General features: G+C 42.9%; 2 protein-coding genes across 2 annotated transcripts in view; both read left to right on the forward strand.

Annotated features, from left to right (window-relative positions):
* LOC107294031 (zinc finger protein RFP) overlaps positions 1-6,800 on the forward strand; it is a gene marked incomplete in the record, with an annotated part of 13,615 nt that extends 6,815 nt beyond the window's left edge. The window contains 3 exon segments of the mRNA XM_015823234.1: positions 1,115-1,233; positions 4,449-4,481; positions 5,558-6,800. Of these exon segments, the coding sequence (XP_015678720.1) occupies positions 1,115-1,233; positions 4,449-4,481; positions 5,558-6,066 (661 nt within the window).
* A 5,186-nt stretch (positions 6,801-11,986) lies between these two features.
* The window catches only part of LOC114923068 (zinc finger protein RFP-like), a 14,018-nt gene continuing 3,600 nt past the window's right edge, over positions 11,987-22,404 (forward strand). Inside the window, exons 1-7 of the mRNA XM_029285520.1 lie at positions 11,987-12,400; positions 14,399-14,494; positions 15,090-15,320; positions 18,090-18,114; positions 19,660-19,681; positions 20,002-20,120; positions 22,301-22,333. Of these exons, the coding sequence (XP_029141353.1) occupies positions 11,987-12,400; positions 14,399-14,494; positions 15,090-15,320; positions 18,090-18,114; positions 19,660-19,681; positions 20,002-20,120; positions 22,301-22,333 (940 nt within the window). The remainder of the gene's footprint in view (positions 12,401-14,398; positions 14,495-15,089; positions 15,321-18,089; positions 18,115-19,659; positions 19,682-20,001; positions 20,121-22,300; positions 22,334-22,404) is intronic.

Genomic DNA, 22,404 nt, shown 5'->3' on the forward strand with positions numbered 1-22,404 from the left:
TTCTGTTTGTATTTCGCAGTAATTTGTTTTAAAGATAACGTACAGTAATTCAGGGCTTTGTTGATATTTCCTCAGACAACCTCAACACAACTTAATTAGCAATATTTGATATAGTGAAGTATTATCATTCATCAGCCAGATGTTTAGATTGAATTTGGCATTTTTATCCACCTATTGAGTCCTTCCCAAGAAGAGACAGATGTTTGGTGTTTTTAAAGATATCATTGTAGGATGTAAGCTGTTCCAAGTAGTGCAACTATCATAAATACATGCTAGGTGTCAAGCACCCAAATTGTGATTACAGGAACACTGTGACAGATGTTAAGTGTGAAAATGGTTTTAAGTCATTTTTTTGAGAGCCGTTGTAACTGGTTGCCAACGAATAGTAATAAATTGAGGATTACTTGTAACTGCATTCGTCTCTATTCCATTCCATTGCATTACTTTTAATTCTTCAGTGTCCATTTGAATGTTATATCCATCTTCTAGATTGATTGCCTACCTGACCTTATTTAGCTGTTTTCAAATTTGGTAAGGTACAATCCATTTTTTTGTCCAAGAGGTTCACAATTTTAAAGAGGAGGGAGCCCAAAACTGAAACTTGGTGGCCTATATTAGATCTATCACTTAGCTTGATGAGGGTGGATGAGTGCAGTTCTGGGTCAGGATCCACTGGGTTGCCCAGCCCATATTTGAATAGCTAATGAGAGAAATGTTTCCAGCCTGTGAAACAGACCTCTTTTCAGGCAACAGTGCTGATTTACTAGCAGCTTAACAGGTGCTAAGGAGCCGAGGATGAAGTAACCCAAGAAAATGACAATCAATGACTTAATAACTGGCCATCAACACCCCACTTAACAACTAAAAGCCACATGCAACCAGGCACCACATAAATACAATGAATAAAACAGCCCAGCACACACATTATGGAGAGAGAGGAGTTCCCTTAGGATGGATTCCAGCACGAGTCCAAAAGCTTAGAAGAATAAACCTCTGGTCCTGGTGATTGACTCAGACTGGATCCTGTGGCTAGCCAATCCTCAAGCACCATCTGATGTTTTAGAAAGCTTCTTCCATTGGCAGGATGATAAACAATGTTCTTTTGTCTTGCCAGGTACCAGGCAAAGAAAAGATACGAGAATCCGATGGATTTATTTCTAGAGCCGAAGTGGACAGTCTGGGATTACAGTGATATCACTGTGTTTCTGAAAAGCACCATGAAAAAATTGAGAGGTAAAAAACAGCCACTGAGATTTTACACTGAGTGACATTTTGATCCCAGAGCAACCTCCTAAGAGAGATTCTGGGCCAGTGTCATCTGGATCAAAGAGGAATCGATTTCAGGATCAGTGGAGGAGACACCTTCATTTCTCTGGGAAAAGGCCTTGTTTCTTGACACCATGGGGCCGAATAGGAGCTTTCTGGTCTCTCTCATTAAAGATGTGCTAGCTAAAAATGGGAACCATAGTTGACCATTTATTCTTTATTTCCCAAATCCATATACACTGATCAGTGGGGAAGCAGAACACACTTCCACTAAAAATAATGGAATATATACAGGTAGTTCTTGGCTTATGATTACAATTGAGCCCAATGTTTCTGTTGCAAAGCAAGGCAATTGTTAAGTGAGTTCTGCCCCATTTTTTGCCACAGTTGTTAAGAAAATCACTGCAGGCAAGTGAATCATGTGGTTGTTAAGCAAATCTGGCTTCCCCCATTGACTTTGCTTGTCAGACACTCCCTAGGAAGATTGCAGAGGACAATCCCAGAACCATGGGATGCTGCAACTATTGTGAAGACATGTTCATTGCCAAGTGCCCGAATTTTGATCACGTGACCATGGGGATGGTATAACTGGTCATAAGTCACTTTTGTCAATGCTGCTGTAACTTTGAATCGTCACTAAACGAATGGTTGTAAGTTGAGGATTACCTCTATATGGAATATATAGTAGAATATATCTGATATATGTATATATATGTGTGTGTTACCGGTTTGCCCGCCCCAATTGGCCGTATTGTTTCTAGCTGTCCCTCATCAGTCGGTGTGTCATGCCTCCGTCCGAGCCTGACTCTGAGGATGACATGGAGTTCCCTGTTGAGGCCCAGGAGGGGGTGTCTGTGGCTTCGGAGGACTGTGGGGAGGAGCAGGCTGAAGCAGGCCAGGGCCCTTCAAGTTTGGAACAGGGAAGGCAGAGTTCAGGCGAGGAGCAAGGCCCCTCCCCACCAGATCCCAGAGTAAGGAGAGCAGAGAGGAGGAGGGAACAACGGAGGCAGGCTCACTTGCTCGGGAGGAGAGCGTCACGCCCCACTTCACAAGGCACACCTGGGGAGTAGGATTTAAGGAGATGCTGTGGGGTGGGGCATTTGCAGGGAACAAATGTGAACTCTTGTGATAGTGTGCTCTTGTACCTGGACACTTTGTATTTTGGACCAAGTTTGCTTCCTGCTGATTTCTCCTTGCTGTCTGCGGCGTGCAGTTTGCAGTTCACAGGCAAGCTGGGAGTTGAAAGGATTATACGTTTGCTTGTTATCTGTTTTACTTTAAAGAACTGTATAAACTTCCCTGACTGTTTTATTGAACTTGTGTCAGCATTTGTGGGGGCTGTTAGGTGAACATTTGCAGTGCTTTCAAAGACAATTGTTCTGACCAGCTAATTGCTTTGCCTCCGTTCGGGGCCCTGGGTCATCACACCATGTGTTCTTAAACTCAGGGATCATTTCCTCCCTTATGGTTGCTCTCGTCTGCCTGGTTTGTGTCCAAGTGCCTGTTGCTATGGGTTGGTTCCCTAACGCTTCCTGTCCCATGGCCACCCCTCCTTTTGGCTGTGCCCTGCCCCCCTTCTTTAGTTCTTTCACAGGATGCACTGGGGATTCTTTCCTTTCGGCAGTTGTAGTTCTTTGTCGCATGGGCCAGCCGTTCTGATCCTGCAAGGCTGGCACTCGTTGCCTTCGTTGCAAGTTGTTATGTTGCTCCTCCCACTCCCTTAATGCCTGTTAAGCAGGCAGTAGGTCTATGTGGCGATTGATAGAGTGTCCATCGGATAGCCAGGCCTCCTTAAATAGTCAGCCACCCTTGGTGGTATCCTGGGCGATGGTCTCCGCCCCCGCAAGGTCAAACGTATGGTTGCAGTTGGCCATATGTGCCCATACTTGTGTATGTTGTTCCTGCCGTCTGATGGCCAGTTCATGCTCGTGAATCCTGGTCCTGAGCCGTTTGGTCGTCTCCCCAACATAATTGCAGTGGCAATTCTTGCATTTTATTCTATATACCACTGAGGATCTTTCTTCGTTGGGGAGAGGCTCTTTGGGGTGCATTACCTTAGCATGCAGGGTTTGGTCTGGTTTATGGACAATGCTAATATTATAAGGCAATGTTGTCCATGCCATAAGCGTGCCTATGTGCTGGCTCCCACGAGGCTCATACGGTCTGCTGTACACCAAATATATCAGGTCATCGTGAGGGCAAGCCAGTGCAAAGCTGAGGCACTCTGACGCAAAATGGAGATTCTGTGAGTGTCGGACAGCTGCAGCCACACCAATAAACTGGTTCACAATTTGTCATCTAAAGCCCTAACTTATGGGCAAACCAGATTGCTGCAGCGGGACATGGGCCACAACTTGACAGACGCATGGGCTATCGACTTTGTTGCGGCCCTGGAGCCGACCATTCAACGGATCGGGGCCAGTGACGAAATGACTGGGGGCAGGGGAGCAACCTTGGAAGCTACGGATGCATTGACAAGCACGGCCCCTTTAAGAACAGTACGGCTGGTACTAATGAGTGGACCAATGACCCGTTCAAGGGTTAGAGCGCAGAGGCAGCCAGTTATATAAACTAACTCCCGGATCCGGCTTTTTTACACTGACGATGTTGGTAGTTTGACCGATGAAAGCTTAGTACTTTTTGTAGATTAAACAGCTTTTGTTTAAGATTTTTATCCTGGTGTTCGGATACTTTTATTACTGCCACGATATGTGTATACCTGGGATTCTTGTTCTTAACGTTATTAAAGATGTATGTATGTATGTATGTATGTATGTATGTATGTGTATATGTGTGTATATATATGTGTGTGTGTGTGTATGTATATGTATGTGTATATGTGTGTATATATGTGTGTGTTTATATATATATATATATGGCTATATCTCTATCTATCTATCTATCTATCTATCTATCTATCTATCTATCTATCTATCTATCTATCTATCTCTATATATCTATATATAGATCTATATCTATCTGTCTGTCTGTCTGTCTGTCTGTCCGTCCGTCCGTCCGTCCGTCCGTCCGTCCGTCCGTCCGTCCGTCCGTCCGTCCGTCCATCCATCCATCCATCCATCTATCTATCTCTGTGGCCACCAATGACATTCTGGATTGTAGCTTTCCTTCTGTTATTCCAATTCCAGTGATAAGATGTTGAATTCTTCCATTTCCCCCCCCAGATACTCTGGAAACTGGGCTTCAACTACGGAAAGGTAAATATTAATTATAAGCAGCTCTATTCCTTGCTATTTTAAACACTGATGGCAGTAACTTTAAGAAAAACATAATATAGTAACAAAGAAAAAAGTATATGATTACATACCTTAAAGACTATGAAGGTCCTATAAATTATAATCTAGAAAATTGAAGTCAGCCTTCTAGACAAATGGGAAAATATGGGCTGTGACTGAAAGGAACGTAGAATCCTTTTGATTTTACTGCCCGACTATAAGTTGGTGAGAGACCAGGTCTTTGGGAGCACAGAAATTAGGTCCTTTGGGTCAAAGTAGGGTTTTGTCCACCTTATGGGCCATCAAAATGATGAAAGCAGAGGTTTCCTGTGCAAGAGCCTCCTCTTTTGTACATGCTTGTGACATCCTGATGCTCATAGAGCAGGGGTCTCCAGCCTCTTGGCCATGGCCCACTACTGGCCTGTGGGCCGTTTGGAACTGGGCCGTGCAAGTGGTGGGTGAGCGCATGCAGCTCCACTTGCCGAAGTGGTGAGTGCGTGCGCCCATTGCTTGCACAAATAGAGCTGTGCACATTTGCGCTTGTGCCTACCATTTGGACAGAACCATCCCCTCTCCCTCCCCCCACGGACCACCAAGCTGGAAAGGCTGGGGACCACTGTAGAAAGTTACCTCTGGGGACCCCTCTGACTGTGGCAGTTCAGAATTGAAATATGGCAGCCTTTTGCTGTGCCTGAACTTCTAGATTAAAGCTCCAGGTGGGATCCCTGTTCCCACCTTGTCCCTCCCAGGAACTCACTGAAGAGAAAACCTTCTTTGTCTTCATCCCAACCCCATTCTGCTACCCTGCAAGATGGAGGCTAAAGAAAATTGAGTAGGGATGCTAGAACGGGTGAAGGACAATGAAGGGATGGAAGGACTAGGCAATGCTTAGATGCCACTTAAAAAAGCAATGAATCTTCCAATCCTGAAGGGGGTGTTGGAAGCTGAACTCGTTTCAGAGAGGAGACTGTAGGGTTGATATCTTGGGGGGTCAAGACACAAACCAGGCCTGCAGCTGAAGCTCTTGTTCCTCTCCTTCCTTCCCTTTCCCCTTACAGTGAAAGTAATTCTGGATCCAGACACAGGCCATCCTGACCTCCTTGATTTCTCTGAAGATCAAAAAAGTGTCACACGAATTGATGAAACAACACATCCTGTTCCAAATCGCAAGAGACTTGAATATAATCCTTATGTCCTTGGCTGTCAGAGGTTCTCAACAGGGAGACATTTCTGGGAAGTTATTGTAGGAGATACAGCTGGATGGGGTATAGGGGTTGCCAGGAAGCCGGTGAACATAACAAGTGTTGATAAGCAGATCTTTCCCTGGCATTTTGGGAAATGGGGAAGGAAATACAGGATCTTCTCTCCATCAGAACGTTCTGAACTGGTCATGACCGAGAAGCCCACAAGGATCCGCATCTCTCTCAACTGCGAAGGGGGACAAGTGAGCTTTTTTGATGCCAGGACCGCAGCTCTGCTTTATACATTCTCAGACGCTTCCTTGGTTGGAGAGACCCTTCTGCCCTCTTTCTTTTTGCAGAAAAACGCCTCCCTGACCCTCCCCTAAAAGAGGGTCAAAAGACAAAACTTTGGAAAAAAATCCCTATTTGCCAAGTGGTGAAAGCCTTTAAAACAGACATTACTTAGCTTCTGGCTACTACACTTTCCTTCAGTGCTCTATGCCACATTCAGCTGCTTGTAGTTAAGTGGCCTTTTAAATCGAAGGAATGGGTCAATCAGTCAATTAATCTATAAAGGAATAACCTGACCATCATTTCTCTTTGTCTGGATAAAAAAAATGAGGTGTCCTAGGAGCTTTATAGGCTTTAGCATCATGTGTTCAGGTGTGTCAATATTAAAGATACTTTATAACTAAACCTACATGATTTTATGTGTGTCATAGCTCTCCATCCCATTTATAGATTGGGATTTATACAAGTGGATTACTGATTGTAAGACTGATTGTAATTTTATAGGTGTCTCATGGATTGTAGTTCCTTTGCAATTTTATGTCAATAAATTTATTTTTACCTTATCTTATTCTGCCAATATGAGATTTTATTTCTATTTTAGAGTGATGATATTAGTTTTATGCTGTTTGAAATCAAACAAATCTGATTATTCTGTGTAATACATAGAAACAAAAGACACACCGAAGACAGTAGACAAAAGCAAAACATACCATCTGTTATCAAGATAGGAGATGTGAGCTCTATGTGGAGTAAATGTGTCACCTGGCTCAAGCCAAAATTCAATAGAATTGTTAATAGAATTGTAAAAATGAAATACGTTATTAAATAAATACATTATTTGACAAGATGCTAAATAGCACTCTTTTTCCTTCTTGCTTCAAGCCACTCTGCCTTTCATTGAGTAGCTGTAAAAGAAGAAGCCAATCTAGTGTAGTGGTTAAGAAATCAAGCTAGAAGCCATGAGTTCTAATCCTGCCTTAGGCCCAAAGCCTGCTGGGTGACCTTGGACCAGTCACTCTCACTCAGCCCTAGGAAGCAGGCAATGGTAAGCCACTCCTGAATCCTTGCCAAGAAAAGTGCAGGGAGATTCCTCCAAGGCAGTCACCAGGGGTCAACAATCTGAGGCACCCCAAAAGTGGCTTCATTACTGAGATGAGAATCAGATCCAGTTTAGTCTAGTGGTTAAGGCGCCAGGTTATGAAGAGGAAGACTGTGAGTTCAAGTCCTGCCTTAGCCATGAAAGGCAACTGGGTGACTTTGAGCCAGTCCTTCTCTCTCAATCCAACCAACCTCAAGGGTTGTTGTTGGGGAAATTGGAGGAGGAAGATGTGTTGGATATGTTTGCCACCTTGACAAGATACAAACAAACAAACAAACAAACAAACAAGGGGAATGAAACCAAACTCTGATATGGTGACTTTGAATGCTAACAGCGGCTCTCTGGAACATCTCAAAGCATCTAAACAACTGAAGATTGACAAGCTGCTGTTGGCAATGGAGCAAGTAAATAATCCAAACAAATATACCTAATACAGGTAGTTCTCGACTTACAACCACAATTCAGCCCCAAATTTCTGCTGCCAAGTGAGACAGTTGTTAAGTGAGCGTTGCCCCATTTTAACTGTATCATGGGGGAAGAGGGAGAAGGGAATAGAGGTTTTGGCGGGAAAGAGGAGGAGAGCAGGGGATGGGGAGGGCGAGAGGAATGGGTGAGTCTCTTTGGGGGCAGAGAAGGGAGAGAAGGGAAATGGGGCTCACCTGGCTCACCTGGCCTCCACCCCACAGAGTGATAGGGGGAAGCGATGCATGCGGATAGGTTGAGGAAAGGGGGAGAAAGGAGTATGAGGGAAAGTGGAGAAAGGTGGGGAAAAGTCTGTGTGGAAAGGTTGAGAAAAGAGGAGAAGGAAGGGGAAAGAGAGTGAGAGAAAGGGAGGCAGGCAGGTGAATCAATCAAGGAGCAGAGGCAATGGCAGGAAAGACCAGCAAGCAGCAGGAGAGAGAGAGGACAGAGAGGAAGAAGGGCTGACTGGCTATCTGACCACCCCACCAATGTGTGACCCACTTGTGGGAGGAGGCTGCCCAAGGGACCAGTTGGAAGGACTAGACCGCATAGTCTAGCCGACCCGGGCAAGTGGAGGTGTCTGAATGAGGGAACAGAGTGGACTGGCAGTCACAACCATGGACTGTAGCAGGGGAAGGCACCTGGATGGTTGGAAAAGAGGGCCAGGGGAATCTGGACCCCAGCAACCCTTTGTGGGGTAGTGCTCCATGACGATCTTTCTTGTCACAGTTGTTATGTGAATCACAGCAGTGATTTGTTAAATGAATCCGGCTTCCCCATTGTCTTTGTTTGTTATAGGGTCACAAAAGGTGATCACATGACCCAGGGACACTGCAACCGTCATTGTGCTGGATCAATATAACCCTGACCAGAGCATAGATCTGTATGTTAGAATGTTGAGCAATGTCTCCTTAAGAGATGGCTTATGGGTAATGTAGTTTAGCTATTCAGTGAATCCCATATTAACAAGTCAGTAGGAGGGGCTACTAAGTTCATCACAGGATATCCTGGCTACGTGCCAGTTTGGAGTCACGTTTCAGTAGTTTCATCTGGATGTTGCATATTTGTTCATCTTTATAGGTAAAATCATTAATTCCTTCACATCAACTTCTAGCGTGAACTAAGACCGTGTCTGTCCTCCTGTGTTCCCATGCTTATCTAGACAAAGACATTCCAAACTGGCATATAGCCAGGATATCCTGTGATGAACTTAGTAGCCCCTTCTACTGACCTGTTAATATGGGATTCACTGAATAGCTAAACTACATTACCCATAAGCCATCTCTTAAGGAGACAGCGCTTAACCCTATAAATGCTCAACATTCTAACATACAGATCTATGTTCTGGTCAGGGTTATATTGATCCAGCACAGTCATAAATATGAACCAATTGCCAAGTGACTGAATTTTGATCAAGTAATCAAGGAGGGGGGTGCTGCAATGGTCGTAAGTGTGAAAATCTCTCATAAGACACTTTTAATGTCTATATACATTAAAAATGACAAATGTTAAAATGCTGATTTCTTTGACTTCGCAGACGCCAAAATGAGAGTCACTAATCTAGCCCAACAGGCCCTCAAAGGGATGGGGATTACAGCAAGGGTGTCCCAAGGCAGGTCAACAAAGTCAAGATGACAGCCAGTCCCGCCTTCTATCCATATGTAAATAAGGTGTGGAGCTTCCATCCCATAGGCCTTTGTTGACTCCCTCTAGGGTTGTTCCTGTTTTGGAGCATCTCCCCCCTTCTGGGGTGAAGGGCCTTTGAAAGAGGGGTTTGTGAGAATCCATGGGGAGATGGGATTGGCTAGCAATGGGAAGGATCCTCCCCTTTTTGTAGGGGGAGGAGGGAAGGAGGAAAAGTTTATTTTATTTATAGCTACAGGTACAAGAATGCTAATTATCATCAGATAAACGAAGAGAAAGAAGAGGAAATAAAAATAAACTACCATGGTAAATTCAAACATAGTGCTTTTGAATGGTGATCACAACTGAACAGAATTTAACTCCTTTTATGTAGATTGTGATGAATTGATCGGCTTAAAAAAATATCCTATATTCAGCCCAGCCTGAATACTCACGTTTGATATGCAGGTTCTGAGGTTTTGCTGGTTAAAGAAATACAGGAAACCTGAAGGTGCCTTTACATTTTACGTGTTTATTCAGCTGAATAGAGACGGACCCCTCTAAATGAGAGGAGCAACGAATGACAAGAAATCCTTGTATTTATTCTGTATAATTACATAAGCAGCCCATCCAGCAAAGCTGACATACATAAGATAAAGATTGCACCCAGTAAGTCTGGCACACTGTATATAGATAAGAAAGGAGAAAGCAGAAGTAGCTAAACATGTTCCCATTTGGGTGTTCCCTAAAGGTATCGCATGTTCTTGGGTGGGTTAGGACATTGGGTGTTGTCCTTGCTATGCTTTCCTGACCCTGCATCCAGAACTCTGCAAGTGACCAAAGAGAGAGGGGCCATCTGTATGTATTCACAATTGATACTGTCCCCTAATTCCTGGTCATCAAGTTAGGAACAGAATTATTAGTTCAGAGTCAATTAGTGTAAAAAAGGATACTACAGCAAAGATATTATTTTCAGTTATTTTACTAGCTAGAATAGGGAGTTAAAAAAATTAGATAATGGGATATCATTATACAGTATGTCCCTTTAACACGCTAGAGCCAGTGTTTCTCAACCTTGACAATTTTAAGGCATGTGGACTTCAACTCCCAGAATTCCACAGCCAGCAATGCTGGCTGTGGAATTCTGGGAGTTGAAGTCCACATGCCTTAAAATTGTCAAGGTTGAGAAACACTGCGCTAGACAAAAAAATGTTAAACCTTTGTAGGTTGAAGATTTTCTTGCAACAGAAACATGGGATATTAAAGAGAGATTTAGAGGTGAATGTTCTGTAAATTAGGCCTAGTTTAGTAGTACTACAGTAGTCACAGTCACATTAGTGGTTCCTTCCTTCCTTCCTTCCTTCCTTCCTTCCTTCCTTCCTTCCTTCCTTCCTTCCTTCCTTCCTTCCTTCCTTCCTACCTACCTACCTACCTACCTACCTACCTACCCAGAAAGGTCTTCATCTGGTGCCAAAATGATGCCACCATGAGTGCCAATTGAGGGTCTCTGGGAAGGCCATTCCAATAGGGGGTCCCACTATTGAGAAGGCAAAATAAAGGAGGGGGCTTGGGAGTATCAATGTCCCCTTGGGGACCCATTGTGACTAAGGGAGCCTTTCCAAAAAGCCCTTGAACAAAGGGCCTATAAGATGTTCTCCACCCACCAGATCTCTCCCCCCCCCCCATGGGTCCATCTGGCCTGAGACTATTACAGTAATTATTCTTTCTAGCCATCTTTTGCTTTAAGGGACCTCATTGGTCTAACTTGAAGATTTCCATCCAGCAAATGATTTCATTTTACATTCTACATATTCCATATTATGCAAGGTAGTCTTCTGTGTCTCCCTTCCACGAAGTGACCCAGGCTGTCTCCTCACGTTGACTTTTGCCCGGTTTTAGAGCTTTTCCCGATCCATTTCCTAATTGGCTGGCTGGGAAGGGGGCAATCCAGGCAGGTCTTCCTCTGCCAGATATTCATATTAGAAGTTAGAGAAAGGATGATAATTTCTACATTCTCCTTTATCTCTGAGACATCCTATCAATTGCAGCATAGGATTGGGGATTTTATTAAGGGTTTCTCCCAGTCTCTTTCATGCAAACTTTACTCTATCCTGTCCCATAAATGTTTCCTTCTTCCCAGTTTTTTAAAAGGATTTTCCCCTTTAACAAGCTGGTTGGATCAATAATAATTGATCGTGAATCCGTCCCAGGGATGTTTCTTTCCCCTCAGGATTTTTCAATATCTTTCCCTTTAGCACATAGGTGGGGAATAGATAGCCCTTGTATGACTGGCTCAGGAATTCTGTGAGTTGAAGTCCACAAGTCATAAAAGAGCCATGGTTCCCCACCTCTGCTTTATCAGGATGCTAGGACCATTAAGTGATTGGGGGGGGGACGTCCCAAGAAAGTTTGCTTCTTCCCAGTTCTTTAAACTTCCTCCCTCTTTTGACAGGATAATAGGATCAATTGTAATTGATAGGGGGTTGGTTCCATGGATGTTTCTTTCCCCCCAGTTTTTTCAGTATCTTTCTCTTCAGCAGGATACTTGGATCAGTAATTGATGGGGGGGGGGGGGTCCGTCCAAGAACATTTGCTTTTCCCCAGTTTTTAAAAACTCCCCCCCCCCCTCTCGAGGAAATGATTGGGCCAAAAATAATTGATCGGGAGTCCGTTCCGTGAATTTTGCTTCTCTCCAATTTGTTCTTTTTAAAATACTCTCTTTTTCCTTTAAGAACTCAGCGAAGCTGACCGCATGAGCAACAATCATTCATGTCGGTTTAAAGGCGGGAAACTTAACTTTCTTATTCCTTCTCTCGGCGGAGGAGGCGGCGATGGCAGCCGCAGCGTCCTTGCAGTATTTCCTGGAAGAAGCCACCTGCTCCATCTGCCTGGAGTATTTCCAGGACCCCGTGCTCATCCCGGAGTGCGGCCACAACTTCTGCCGGGGCTGCCTGACCCGCAGTTGGGGGTCGTCGGAATGGAACGCTTCCTGTCCCCAGTGCAGACAGACCTTCAAGCCCCGCAATATCCTCGCCAACAATCAGCTGGCGCGGCTGGTGGGAGAGGCCAGGAGATGCGGAGGCCCTTGGAGCGAGGACGGAGGGAGCTTCTGCCCGAAGCACCGGGAGCCCCTCAAGCTCTTTTGTAAGCACCACGAGACCCTCATCTGCGTGGTCTGCGACCGATCCAAAGAGCACAGGGGTCACTGGGTAATCCCTGCGGAGGAGGCTTTCCAGGAGTACCAGGTAGGAATCAGCCAGGAGGAATCCCTGCGGAGGGCCATCCAGTGTTAGCACTGGCAATCCTTGGACCCATTTACTTGCTTCCTGTTGTCTGCAAACCGGGTTTAGCCTGGCGCAGATGCCAATCAGAACCAGGCAGGAGTTCAAGGAACTTTTATTGAAGTATTTCAGCGAAAGTGTCTCAGCAGTGAAAGGAGCCAAGACCCCCCCACCCCCGAACTATATACACATACAAATTTTATACAGTTAAGATTAAGGAAGTTAACACCCTAAGAATCACTCATTGGTACCTTGACATGTTTTTTTTTTATTTCTTGTCCTGCCCTACTTTACCCTCCTTCTTCATACATTGCATATTTATGCCAATAAGCTTTCTTATTCAAAAGGAGTGTATGTTTTATTATACTAAGCTAGAAGTTATCAAAGTTTATGTCTATGTGCCTTAGCTAGCATCCTTCTAATAGTCCTAACATCATCATCATCATCATCATCATCATCATCATCATCATAATAATAATAATAATAATAATAATAATAATAATAATAATAATAATAATAATAATAATAATAAGAAGAAGAAGAAGAAGAAGAAGAAGAAGTAGTAGTAGTAGTAGTAGTAGTAGTAGTAGTTGGAAGGGACCTTGGAGGTCATCTAGTCCAATCCCCTGCTCAAGCAGGAAACCCTATACCATTTTGAACAAATGGCTGTCCAGTCTCTTCTTAAAAACTTCCAGTGTTGGAGCATTCACCGCTTCTGGAGGCAGGATTTTCCACTGATTAATTGTTCTCAGCGTCAGGAAGTTTCTCCTTAGTTGTAGGTTGCTTCTCTCCTTGATTAGTTTCCATCCGTTGCTTCTTGTCCTGCCTTCAGGCGCTTTGGAGAATAGCTTTCTCCTAACTTTCTTGTTGCTAGGCAATAGTGTCCCACCATTCGTTATTGGTCGTATTAAACTTATCTGCAACTTTCTCCCTCAGCAATTCCTTTAACAAACTTCCCAAAGTCCAACCTGAGACCTTCACCTCCTGCTTTGTCCTGCGTGCATGCAGTTTTTTGTAGACAGATTTACCATAGTCCTTGACTTGCAACCATTCATTTAGTGACTGTTCAAAGTTACAACAGCATTTAAAAAAAAACGACTTATGAACATTTTTCACACTTATGACCATTGTAGCATCCCTGTGGTCAGTGATCAAAATTCAGATGCTTGGCAACTGGCATGTATTTATGATGGTTGCAGTGTCCCAGGGTCAGGTGATCCGCTTTTGAGACCTTCTGACAAGCAAAGTCAATGGGGAAGCCAGATTCGCTTTACAACCATGTTACTAAGTTAACAACTTCAGTGATTCACTTAACCACTGTGGCAAGAAAGGTTGTAAAATGGGACAAAACTTCACTTAACTGTCTTGCTTACCAACGGAAATGCCTGTAGGGAGAAATAGGCACTCTTTGCCAGCTCACTTTTTTCTAAGGAAAGATAAGGAAGATCTAACCTAAATCTCAGCAAGAGAATTAACTGGCTGCAGTTTGGAGATCAGGTGGAGAAGGAAACCCTAGTAGATTTTCTTTCCAACGAAACTTTTTTACCTTTGCTATAGAGCAAGATCATCATAGAGTCCTCCAAAGTCTTGAGTGCAGAGCCCTAAAAACACTCCTGGTGGGTCAGGCCACTTCAGCCCAAGATTTTGTTTCTCAGTGATGCTTCTCAGGTGACTCTGAGCAGGAGACTCAGGCAGCTCACTTTCCTGCCATTACAGATAGTCCTTGACTTAGAACAATTTGTTTAGTGACTGTTGGAAATTACGACAGCAATGGAAAAAGTGGCTTCCAGCTGTTTTTCACACTTATGATCATTGCAGCATCCCTGTGGTTATATGATCAAAATTAGGACGCTTGGCAACTGACATGTATTTATGACGGTGGCATATATCTTTTTTACTAGGTCTTCCCTCAGATTTAATTCTTTACGGAAAAGAAACTCAAAACTTGTATTTTCTCTTCAGATTAAGGTTGGGGATTGCCTGAAAGCTCAGAAAAAGGAGAAAGAAAAAATAGCTACCTACAAAACAGTCACAGAGCAAACAGTGTGGGAGATGCTTGTAAGTATTGATCCAACGTTGAGACGCTTTTAAGCTAATGGAAAGGAGAACACATCCGCCATCTTTAATAATAGGCAGCCTGTTTGTAAGTACAGTACAGTACAAGTTCTGACTTGTTAAACTTAAAGACAGTGTTAGGGCACAGACCTTGTTCTTAACCTGGGGACTGTATCTTTGACTGGGATGTCACCATTGGCTGAATGACTCACAATTGGGTTAAGTGCACGTATCTCATTAACCATTTTTTATACAATGGGTTTGCTTTGCTTAATAGATTAACGCAGACCATATTTCATCTTATTGAAAAAAATGTGAACTTAAACATTTTTCTCTCTACTTTTTTGAAATCCCTGATTGCCAAGGAAATTTTCATCATTTAAACTGGAGCCTTTTTGTGGTTTCTAGAAACCTTTCCCCCTGTGCTTGTTGGTGTCAAAGGGGTTTCTTTTTTTTTTGTCCCTAAGAAATTCTCCCATCTCATTACTGGACACTTCCGGGAATCCATCTAATTATTATAATAATAAAAATAATTAAATAAAAATAATAAAAATAAAATAAAAATATGCCTTTTTCTCTTTCTGTCTTCTTGTTCTAGCATCTCATAGAAAAAGAGAAAAAAAAAGTAGTGGCTGAATTCAGAGAGCTACAACTCTGGCTAAAAGGACAGGAGAAGCTTATGTTGGCCAGAATGGAAAAGACGGAGGAGGAGATTATGGCAAGAAAAAAGAAGGGTTTGTTCAAGCACATCAGGGAACTGTGCTATCTTGACAATCTCATCCAGGAGATAGAAGAGAAGCATCAGCAGCCAGCCAGCAAACTCTTACAGGTCAGGCAGGAAGTTGAGATCATAGAATCACAGGGCTGGAAGGGACCTTGGAGGTGTTTTAGTCCAATCCTCTGCACAAGGAAGGAGTCCTTATACCAGGGGTAGGCAACCTTGGCTCTTTTATGACTCGTGGACTTCAACTCCCAGAATTCCTGAGCCAGCCATGCTGAGGGGAAAGGGAGAGGTTTCCAAGCTGAGCCATGCTGGCTCAGGAATTCTGGGAGTTGAAGTCCATGAGTCATAAAAGAGCCAAGGTTGCCTACCCCTGCCTTTTACCATCCTGAAGAAATGATTGTCCAAACTATTATTGGAAGCCTCCAGTGATGGAACAACCAGAACTCAGGGAGGTAGGCTGTTCCATTGATTAATTGTTCTCACTGTCCCTATGACAGCTCTTCAAGTAGTAATAATAATAATAATAATAATAATAATAATAATAATAATAATAATAATAATAATAATGATGATGATGATGATGATGATGATGATGATGATGATGATGATGATGATGATGATGATGATGATGATGATGATGATGATGATGATGATGATGATGTTGGAAGGGACCTTGGAGGTCATCTAGTGCAACCCCCTGCTCAGGCAGGAAACCCTATACCATTTCAGACAAATGGCCATTTATTTTATGGTTTAGCCTTCAGAGCCCTTATCATCTTTATTGCTCCTCTCTGCATTCTTTCTAAGGCCTCAGCATCTTTTTTGTATCACGGTTTTTGGAGTGGTTTATAGAGTTTTGTATCAATGATGAAATGGAATAGGCTGCTTTAGGTCTAGCACAGAATCCTCTTTTTGACTCCTTCCTTTTTTTTTGTTTTTCAACAATTTTATTGAAATTATAATAGGGAAAAGTACAAATGAAAATAAAATAGGGAAATGGAGGAGGAAAAGAAGGAAAGAAATGTAGGATAAAGGGGAAAGAAAAAAGAATTGACTTCCTACTTTTTTCAGCACAGTAAAAAACAAAATAAAATTACAGCCTCAGCTTTTTACTTTTACATATTTAGTAATTATTAGCCATATCTATAAAAACAAATTAATAAGCAAAATCAAGCGTCAACAGTACCTTTTTTTTTCTATTTCGAGCACAAAGTCCAGAAGCAGTTTCCAAGTAGAAACAAAGGTTGATATCTAATTAATAGCCAACACTCCAGAAAACAGGCTTAGGATACAGGAGGATCTGGACAGACTTGAATACTGGGCGCTATCTAACAAAATTCAATGGTGAAAAAAGTAAGGTTCTACATTTAGGAAAGAAAAACCAAATGTACAGGTATAGTATAGGGGGTACCTTGCTCAATAGTAGTAACTGTGAGAGGGATCTCGGAGTCCTAGTGGACACTCACTTAAATATGAGCCAGCAGTGTGCTGCAGCTGCCAAAAAAGCCAACACAGTGCTAGGCTGCATTAACAGAGGGATAAAATCAAGATCACGTGAAGTATTAATACCACTTTACAATGCCTTGGTAAGGCCACACTTGGAATACTGCATCCAGTTTTGGTCACCACGATGTAAAAAAGATGTTGAGACTCTAGAAAGAGTACAGAGAAGAGTAACAAAGATGATTAGGAGACTGGAGGCTAAAACATATAAGGAACGGTTGCTGGAATTGGGTATGTCTCTAGTTTAATGAAGAGAAGGACTAGTGGGAGCATGATAGCAGTGTTCCAATATCTTATGGGCTGCGCCTGAAGGCAGGACAAGAAGCAACGGATGGAAACTAACCAAGGAGAGAAGCAACCTAGAACTAAGGAGAAACTTCCTGACAGTTAGAACAATTAACCAGTGGAACAACCTGCCTCCAGAAGCGGTGAATGCTCCAAAACTGGAAGTTTTTAAGAAGAGACTGGACAGCCATTTGTCTGAAATGGTGTAGGGTTTCCTGCCTGAGCAGGGGGTTGGACTAGATGACCTCCAAGGTCCCTTCCAACATCATCATCATCATCATCATCATCATCATCATCATCATCATCATCATCATCATCATCATCATCATCATTATTATTATTATTATTATTATTATTATTATTATTATTATTATTATTATGTCAATTTTGTCATTTTTTCTAGCTCCATAACTTTTATACATTCTTCTGTTGTGGAGATTGATATATCTTTTCATTTCTGTGCATGTAGGATTTTGGCTGCACTTGACATGCACCATAACAAAGTTCAAAATCTTTTTTCAACTCCTTATTTTGTAATCTTTTTGACTCTTTCTATGGAAAGGAAATTGGAAGGTATCAAGAGTACAGGTAGTTCTCAACTTATGACCACAATTGAGCTCGAAATTTCTATTGCTGTGAAACAGTTGTTAAGTGAATTTTGCCCCATTTTATGACCTTGTCACTGTTGTTAAGTGAATCACTGCAGTTGTTAAGTTAGTAATACAGTTGTTAAGTGAATCTGGCTTCCCCATTGCTTGTCATGACTCCTGAGACACTGCAACTGTCATAAATATGAATCAGTTGCCAAGTGGCTGAATTTTGATCATGTGACCATGGGGATGCTGCAACAGTCTTAAATGTGGAAAATGGTTGTAAGTCAGTTTTTCCAGTGCTGTTGTAGCTTTGAATGGTCACTAAATGAACTGTTGAAAAGGACTACCTGTAATGGTTAATATTAGGGATACATAATGTAATTTGGAAAAAGCAGGCCATGCGATAAGCATGAATTCAAAATGCTGGTCACTGTCCCTATATTCTTCACAATTTGAAGAATGCCTCCTTTCAGTGCTTTGTCTCTTTTTTTAGGACATTGGAAGCATCTTGAAGAAGTAAGTGAATCCACCCTTGTTCTGGATCATAAATCCATTTAGCCTTGTATAGCTCTATGTATCTTGTATCCCTATGTAACAGGGCAAGGGGAGGGAGCAAGGGTCAGGGGGCGGAGCTTCAAAGGCATCCCTGGACGCTAGCCTGAGGGCAGTCCTTTGTTCTTTGACCATCTCATGCAGCCACACGGCTGCAGACACCATAATCACCCCACCATGTGACGCTTGGGAGAAGAGGGGAAAATCTAATGTCAATTTACCTGTGGGACAAGCAGATTGCTGAATCAACTATTTTGGAAGCACCTCTGCAAACTGTAAGTTTGTCTAGGATCCCCAGAATAAAGCAATTATCCTTTGTTTGTTCTTCTGAGTTATCTATCTGTTAAAGACTGGAATATAGAAGCAACTTTCCTGTCTAGAAACAGAATAGTAAATTGACATTAGATTTTCCCCTCTTCTCCCAAGCATCACATGGTAGAAACAGAATAACCCTCCTCTTTACAGTCTCAGAGATCGGCAGCTCTTCCAGCAGTTTTCCTATTTTGGAAAGTTCTGTTTGTATTTAGCAGTAATTTCATTTAAAGACAATGTATTGTATTTCAGGGCTTTGTAGATATTTCTTCAGACAACCTCAACACAACATAATTGGCAATATTTGATATAGTGAAGTATTAATCATCCATCAGCCAGATGTTTAGATTGAATTTGGCATTTTTATCCACCTATTGAGTCCTTCCCAAGAAGAGACAGATGTTTGGTGTTTTTAAAGATATCATTGTAGGATGTAAGCTGTTCCAAATAATGCAACTATCATAAGTACATGCCAGCTGCCAAGCACCCAAATTGGGATTACAAGGACATTGTGATAGACGTTAAGTGCGAAAATGATTGTAGGTCACTTTTTTGAGAGCTGTTGTAATTGGTTGCTAACAAACAGTCATAAATTGAGGGTTATTTGTAACTGCATTCGTCTCTGTTAAATTTCATTGCATTACTTTTAATCCATCAAGATCAGTTTGAATCTTATACCTATCTTCTAGATCAGATGTCAAACACAAGGCCCGGGGGCCAGATGCGGCCCGCGAACTGGTTTCATGTGGCGCGCGAAGCCATCCTGGAAACAGTGAGGGAACGGCCCCCGCTGCCTTGGCCCTGGCCCAGGCCAGCCGGGAGCCAATGTACAATTTTGTGGTGGCCATCTTGGCACTTGCCCTGGTGGACCAAGCCTTGGCACTTTCCCCGGTCCCACCCCCTTCTGCCAGAGACCCTCAGATCTGTCCCACTCCTGCCCAGGCCTCCATAGGCACCCTTGACGCGAACGATGTAGAGCTGGCCACGCCCACCCAGTAGGCCACACCCACTCCATCCACGCCCACCCAGTAGGCTGCACCCACTCTGGCCACACCTACCCGCCCCCCCAGGGCAATCGCAACGCTGATGCGGCCCTCAGTGAAATTGAGTTTGACACCCCTGTTCTAGATTGATTACCTACCTCAACCTATTTGGCCATTTTCAAATTTTGTAAATTATAATCCATCTTCTTGTCCAAGGGATTCACAAAAATGTTAAAGAGTAGGGGTCCCAGAACGGAAACTTGGTGGTCTCTTTAGATCTCTCACTTAGCTTGATGAGGGTGGATGAGTGCAAATCCGGATCAGGATCCACATAAATACAAGTGCAGAACAGCCCAGCATACAGATTGTGGAAACAGAGCAGTTCCCTGAGGATGGGCTCCAGTATGAGTCGAAAAAGCTTGGAAGAATAAATCTCTCTTGTCCCAGTGACCGACTCAGACTGGATCCTGTAGCTAGCCAATCCTCAAGGACCATCTGATGTTTTAGAAAGCTTCCTCTATTGGCAGGATGATAAACAATGTTCTTTTGTCTTGCCAGATATCAGGCAAAGAAAAGCTATGAGAATCCGGTGAATTTACTTCTAGAGCTGAAGTGGACAATCTGGGATGACAGTGACATCACTGTGTTTCTGAAAAGCGCCCTGAAAAATTTGAGAGGTAAAAAACAGCCTTCAGGGTTTTCTGCTGGATGACATTTTGATCCCAGAGAATCCAAGAGAGATTCTGGGTCAGTGTCACATGGATCAAAGAGGGATCGATCTCAGGATCAGTGGAGGAGACACCTTCATTACTCTGCGGAAAGGCCTTGTGTCTTGGCACCAGGAGGCGGAACAGGAGCTTTCTGGTTTCTCTCATTAAAGATGTGCTTGCTAAAAATGGGAACCATTAGCTAGTCATTGTTGACCATTTACAGGTAGTCCTCGACTTACAATGGTTCATTTGGTGACCATTTGAAGTTACAAAGTGACTTATGACCATTTTTCAGCATCCCTATGGTCATATGATTTACATTCAGATGCTTGACAACTGGTTTATATTTCTGATGATTGCAGTGTCCCAGGGACATGTGGTCATCTTTTGCGACCTTCTGACAAGCAAAGTCAATGGGGAAGCCAGATTCACTTAACAAAGTGAATCTACCAAATACCTCCCTTCGACCAGTCCGCTCCCACAGAGAAGGCCTCCTTAGGGTGCCGTCGGCCAGTCAATGCCGGCTGGCGACCCCCAGGGGGAGAGCCTTCTCTGTGGCAGCTCCTGCCCTCTGGAATGACCTACCCCCCGACCTACGTACAACTGCGGACCTGCGCCTCTTTTGCCGAGCCCTGAAAACCCATCTATTCCATGCGGCCGGCCTGGCGTAGTTTTAATTATGTTTTAGTAAAGGTTTTTATATGGGGTATTTTAGAGCAGGCTTTTATTTAATATTTATTGTGATTTTTATTATCGCCTGTTCACCGCCCTGAGTCCCGTAAGGGAGATAGGGCGATATATAAATTTAAATAATAAATAAATAAATAAATAAACCATGTTAATAACTGCAATGATTCACTTAATTGTGACAAGAAAGGTTGTAAAATGAGGCAGAATTCACTTAACTGTCTCACTTAGCAACATAGATTTTGCCCTCAATTGTGGTCATAAGTCAAGGACTATCTGTATACTGAAAGTGGCTCTCCTATATAGACAAAGTGGGAATATTTATATTGTATTTATTAACATCAACTTTCCATTTTCATCTGGAAAATATAAAGTTCCACTCTGCAAAATATTTAGCAGGCAATACTATTATGCATCAACCATGGGTTTCGCCCCACATCCTCCTTTTGGCATACTTATTTTTGTGAGGATGGGGTGGGCTGAGCTAGAGCACAATAAGACACACTCACTGTAGGAGGAGATATCAATCTCATCAGGCAGTTCACTGATGTTCACTTCGAAGCGGTCCTGCACTTCATTTAGGATCTTAGCATCATTCTCATCTGACACGAAAGTGATCGCCAGGCCCTTTGTGCCAAAGCGACCAGCACGAGCCACCTGGAATCCAGAAATGGGAAGATGGGCCTGGACTTTTGCACAGGAACCTCCAAATAGGATTTCAAACCTATTGAACAGTAGAGGACTAAAAACAAAGTGGTTTCAACCAAGGGCACTTACTCAGTCCTCAATGAGGACTGCCTATATTTACTTCCCAAATCCATATGCACTGATCACTGGGGAAGCAGAAAAAGTTTCCACTAAATATAATGGAATATATACAGGTAGTCCTTGACTTACGACCACAGTTGAGCCCAAAATTTCTGCTGCTAAGTAAAGCAGTTTTTAAGTGAATTGTGCCCCATTTTATGAACTTTTTTGGGGGGCACAGTTAAATAGATCATGTGGTTGTTAAGCGAATCTGGTTTCCTGCATTGACTTTGCTTATCAGATGCTCCCTAGGAAGATGCAGAGGACAATCCCAAAATCCTGAGATGCTGCAGTCATCATAAATACATGCTGGTTGCCACGTACTCAAATTTTTATCACATGACTGGGGATGTTGCAACAGTCTTAAGTGTGAGAACCGGTCATAAATCCCTTTTTTCAGTGCCACTGTAACTGAGTGGTCACTAAATTAATGGTTATAAGTTGAGGACTACCTGTATATGGAATATGTAGTAGAATATATTTATATCTGGTGGAATATATACAGCTACCAATGATATTCTGGCTGGTAGTTTTCCTTATTCCTTATTTCTGATTTGAGTCCGAGGAAAGCAAACCAGGGTGTCTGTAGGGAGGCCCTTCTGTTGCTCCAGTTCCAGTGTTGAGATGCTGAATCCCTCCCTTTTCTTCCCCAGATACTCTGGAAAGTGGACTTCAACTCCAGGAAGGTAAATATGAGTTATTAAGAATCTCATATATCCCTTGCTATTTTAAGCTCTGATGTCAGTAACTTTAGGAG

The sequence above is a fragment of the Protobothrops mucrosquamatus genome, unplaced genomic scaffold (genome assembly GCF_001527695.2).
Source record: "Protobothrops mucrosquamatus isolate PMUCROS unplaced genomic scaffold, P.Mucros_1.0 scaffold1803, whole genome shotgun sequence".
Taxonomy (NCBI): Eukaryota; Metazoa; Chordata; class Lepidosauria; order Squamata; family Viperidae; genus Protobothrops; species Protobothrops mucrosquamatus.